Raw genomic sequence first — 5316 nt, forward strand, 5'->3', positions numbered from 1 at the left:
TCTCACACGCGTGGAGTGGGGTGTGGGCGTGAGGAGACTGTCAGCTGCAGATAACAGGCAGGAGGGGGAGTGACAGGACAGAAGAGCGGTGAACTTAAATTTATCTGACTTATTTTATTTTATTTATTGTTTTTATCATCCTGCAGGCTCTGAGAGAAAATTAATTTGAAGCTGAGTTTTTGAAATAAATCATTAGATCAATTATTTAGATATTTAATTTATATCAATTTAATTAGATAAATCATTACCTAATTTCCCTCTGGGATCAATAAAGTATTTTTGAATTGAATTAGATTGCTCTAAACATTTGTAAACCTGCAAAATGTGGGAAAATCTGTGTGAATTAAAGACAATCTGTTCACGTGAGCAGCTGTCAGTCAGCACCTGTCATCCTCCAGACGCATGACGGAGCGTGTCTGAACCAATCACTTTTTTTTTTACACTGATCAGCTGACTGATTTAAATACATCTTAACATTCATGAGGTACTTTGCATTGACTGTTTATGGTTGAGTGTGGGCGTGTAGAGGGTTGAACCTGAGGTGGGACCTTATGCGCAAATTATGATGCACAGCTGTGGTTTATAAAGGGAAAATGTGGTGAAGCATGCGTACGCACGGTTTTATAAATCTGAATTTTTTTGGCGTACGCCATTTTCTTCTTTTGGCCGTACGTTCATTTTTAGTATGGTTTCCACGCAATCCTTTATAAATCTGACCCCAGATCTTTGCCACAAGTTCACGGTATCATTAATCGTGACCAAAACACCCAGCTTTGAAGCTCCACTAAGTTTTGTTTTGAAACTTCTGTTGAGAAGTCTTTTATTTTGAAAAGAAGACCTGATCGGCTTTGACTCTCTGTTCAGAATGAGGCAGACTTCCGGAGACGTAAATCAACACACTGGAACTTTTACTGGAAGTAAGGATACCTGACTGGACTCTTATGCTGACCTGAGTGAAACTTCCTAAAATGCCTGACCCCTGCCGTGATGTTTGATAAGCATTCCGGCGTCTGGCTGTCGCAAGTGCTCGTTCTGGTTCCTCACATATTGATAAGCTAAGAAGTTAGGGCTAACATCCTCCTTTCACTCTGTCTCTTAAACTATCTGCCTGGCCAGTCTAACATCATATTCCTGGAACTGGTAAATGGTAGTGACATCATTTCCCAACAAACCACATGAAACTGCATTCCAGTTAGCCGACAGGCGATTGTATTGATGCCGCTAACCTGGCTACAACACTGCTATAATATAAACAATGACAAAAAGAGAGCTCTAATACGTATCATGCAAATAAGCACTGATTTTAATAGGTACAGCATTGCACAGAAAACACACTACTTGTGCGAGTGATTAAACATGCACAAAAAATTAATCAAGATAATTAATGGTAAAAGTTACGGAGTTAACTTTCTAAAGCTGTGAGTAGCCGCCATCTTGAAATCAAAACGGGAGGCAGTTTCATTTCTTCCACTTTACGAGTGGAATATTACCACTGGAGGAGGTATTCCAGTTAAATTACCACTTCCCAGGACTACTGGAATGCAGCACAAGTTAAACGTACCTTCAAACATTCTGGGTTATTTAACATCTAAAACCTGAGGTTTGCTGTTCTCTGTTAAAGTTGTCAGATTGATGAGTAATTAATGTGGACGCACGTTGACTGTTCTCGATCTAAACTTTTATAGAAAATTTAATTATACACAACAAGCTGTACATCAGTGATTTATTTTGATTCTGTAAATAAATGATCTTGTTTATTGCTAGATCAACTTGAATTCGCTGACTAAAGTCTGTCTTATTTGTGTGGTCTTCTGACGTACACCGGGAAGTTACAAGTTCCATTAAAAAGAAGAGAATCTGTGATAATTTCCTTATAACTTTTGTTATAAGAGTGTAAGCAATTCTTACACTCTTCATGAATAATCGTTTCCAGAAGTCTGTTAATAAATAGCCATGGTCGTGTGACACGTCGGCTCATAGACAATGACTTCATTTCTTTCTTTCATCCTCCAGGTTGTAGGAAGTGATGAAGGTTCATATAAAAGGGGATTATTCTTTAAATGTGGGAGAGAAACCAGACAGGTTATCTGAGCTGTTGTGCTTTTAGACGTTTATACACAACTACAACACAGCCAGACACATAAAAGAAAAACGAATGATTTATTCACAACTGGACAGGACAAGTAAACTGTGACAGATCTGTGCTAATAACTTTCATTTATTATTTAAAGTGTTCAGTGGGAGCCACGAGAATGGATTTTTGGCTAGCATTTTGCAACTTTAGTGGTTAGGTAGCTTTGTGCTACTTTTATCAGCTATTTTTTTTACTTCTAACTTTTAGTTTTGTTTTAGCTAATGTTCGTCTTTTTTCGAGTGTTTAGCTTCAACTCAGTTTCAGTTTATTATCTTTTGTTACCAGCATGATTTTTGATGTATAAAAAAGAGAAAGGAGAAGGCACGTACCACTTGAGAATCAATGGCCACCTGTGCAAAGCCTCTGCGTTTGCCCCACAGAAGAGGGTAGGTCTCATCACTGAACAGAGCTTCCCGTACTCCTCCAGGAGAAATCCCCAGGAGGTGACCGTTCTTCAGAGCCCGCACACACTCCTCCTGAGGACCGTGGATCACACTGAACACCTCCAGCAGCAGCTTGAAACCTGCAAGAACATGTTCATCTGCTGAGGTGACTATAATCAGGGTTGCACATAACATTTCTGGTCTGGTTCTCAGGGGAGAACCTGGGGTTGTTGCTTGGTGCTCATATTTTCCTTCACTCATTCAACACATTTTTCCAGAGGGGTGTCTGGGCATTTATTATCACTCTGTTCTGTTTTATGACACCTATCAGTTGGCAATGTCTCTGGACATCATGACAAATTAGTTTTTTTTATTTATTTATTTTTTTACTCTGCATAAATTTTGTAAACTACCTAAGTGTCCAATGGGCTGACCCATGGTCATATGTCATCTCAAACAGAACATTTCATGTTTAAATGTCTGTTAGATCAGAGGTTCCCAAACTTTTTATCTTCTGACCCACAAAATACTCATGGCAAAAACTTGTGACCCCAAATGTTACTGGTCTGAGTACACAAACTTTGTTAATAACCCTAAAAACAAAGACTACACAAATATAAATACTTATTTATACTTATTTTGTGTTTTTGTAATAATTATAGGGAAAATRTTACATCACCAATTATTTTATTACCCTTTAAATTGATTTCTGAAGTGCAGTGTTTCCCAAACTTTTCAGCTTCTGACCCACAAAATAACAGTAGCAGAGACCTGTGCCCCCAACTATTTTTGGATGATAAACATTTGTATCAGGTCAACTAAACTTGGGCGTAGTAACAATATTTATTATTCTACATTTATACATTTTAGGCAACTAAGGCAAAAATGTAATTAATTTAGAAAACCTTTTCAGGACCCCACCTTGATGTTTCAGGACCCCACCTTGATGTTTCAGGACCCCACCCTGATGTTTCAGGACCCCACCTTGATGTTTCAGGACCCCACTTTGTGTCCCGACCCCAACTTTGGGAACCACTGTGTTAGATTACACATGACCCTGAGATGTACAGCTCCTGTAGTTCGGCCTTGTTTAAACCAGCTTTCCACACTCCAGTCCAAGCAGCAAATATCTGTCTTTTGCACAGAGCAAAATAATTTAAAACATACATTTATTTTTTAAAAGACTATTTTATACAAAATGATTATATTTAGATGGTTTCAGCTCATGTAATCATTTAAAATGATTTGTTCTTCATATTTTATCATTTATTGAATTACATTATCCCAGAGTAGCTGTGTCACAGTATGATTCTAAATATAAACATGTTTAGCACATCAAGAACATTGTTGTTATGATAAAATTGTGAAGAATGAAATTTGTGGATCTTTGTAATAAATTAAAATAACATTTAAAACTCATTCACAGAATATGGCAAGTTTTTATTTTTATTTTTTTGAATTGGGGGGTGACGTTAAACGGACTCATCTTTGCTTTGACATGAGGCAAATAAACGTTCTTCTGTCAGAGGTAATGTGGTTTAGAAGAACTCGAACAGTGAATTACAGAAAGACTCACAGCGTGCGCGCGCTGAGGCGCAAAGATGGACAGATCTGTTCGATAACAACGCTCTGAACATATATGTGACCCATTATCCATCAGGGCCCGGCTGCCCTCCTCTGACAGAACGACGATCCAGTCAAACCAGTGAGGCTGGATTTTTGTTTGTTTTGTTTGTTTTTAAGAAATCAGGTCACATTTGCGACCCCATTAGCTGTTGTTTTCACAATCTCAGGTACAATCTTAGGTACGCAAGGGAGCTTTATGACATTCCATCTGGTGCACATTTTCTTTTTTGATCATGCATGCACATCGCTTATGTGCAACTCTGACTATAATACTGTTTTACAGCTGAATACTAAACTGCCTCATATAATCTGAGGTTTTGGACAGCTGGAATCAGCAGCTCCATAAAACTTGTAGGAGGAGGGAAGAATGAAGTGCTCACACTGGCTCTGGATTAAAAAAGCCAGTGAACCAACACCAGCAGATGACATGGCACCCCAAACCATCAGTGACTGTGAAAACTTCCAGGGGTCATCAATTCCGGTCCTTGAGGTCCGCAGCCCTGCATGTTTTACTTTTTTCCCTGCTCCAACGCACCTGATTCAGTCAGGAATTACCTCTTCCAAGTTCTGCAGAAGCCTGATAATTATCTGTTCATTCAAATCAGGTGTGTTGGAGCAGAGAAACAAGTAAAACATGCAGGGCTGCGGACCTCCAGGACCGGAATTGATTATCCCTGCTAGAGCTCAACATGCCTCTGCACTCCTCTCCCAGACTCTGAGACCTTCATTTTCTAATGAAATGCACTGACTTCCACTGAGCAACAGTCCGGTTCTTTTTGTCCTCTGCACAGGTAAGACAGGTAAGACGTCTATGAATATGTCTTTGGCTCATGGGTGGCCGGACATGAGGAATTGGACAGTTGTGGTCCAGATCCTGGAACAGTCTGTGGTACTCCAGCAGCAGTCCTCACCATGTCAGTCTATCATGACGAAATGTTTTCATTTTCATTAGTTGTCAGCCATAATAATGGAGCAATGGGTCCACTTACGAGGCCCCCGCTCCTATGGGTTCTTTATCCATCCCCTACTCAACAAACTATAAAACATACTGTAATAATCAAACTGAATGGAAATAAACACATGAATGCAGTGTTTTCTCAAGTATTATCCAAAAATGACACACCACCCTACTAACAGAACTGCCCACCCTACTAACAGAACTGCCCACCCTAC

General features: G+C 39.4%; 1 protein-coding gene across 6 annotated transcripts in view; it reads right to left on the bottom strand.

Moving 5' to 3' along the window:
* Positions 1-5316, bottom strand: part of tmem68 (transmembrane protein 68) — a 25486-nt gene that overhangs the window by 8794 nt on the left and 11376 nt on the right. For all 6 annotated transcript variants that reach the window (XM_014020380.1, XM_014020376.1, XM_014020377.1 and 3 more), the window contains exon 6: positions 2464-2657. In XM_014020380.1, coding sequence (XP_013875834.1) covers positions 2464-2657 — 194 coding nt within the window. The remainder of the gene's footprint in view (positions 1-2463; positions 2658-5316) is intronic.

Source organism: Austrofundulus limnaeus, unplaced genomic scaffold (assembly GCF_001266775.1).
Source record: "Austrofundulus limnaeus strain Quisiro unplaced genomic scaffold, Austrofundulus_limnaeus-1.0 Scaffold250, whole genome shotgun sequence".
In the NCBI taxonomy this organism is placed as follows: domain Eukaryota; kingdom Metazoa; phylum Chordata; class Actinopteri; order Cyprinodontiformes; family Rivulidae; genus Austrofundulus; species Austrofundulus limnaeus.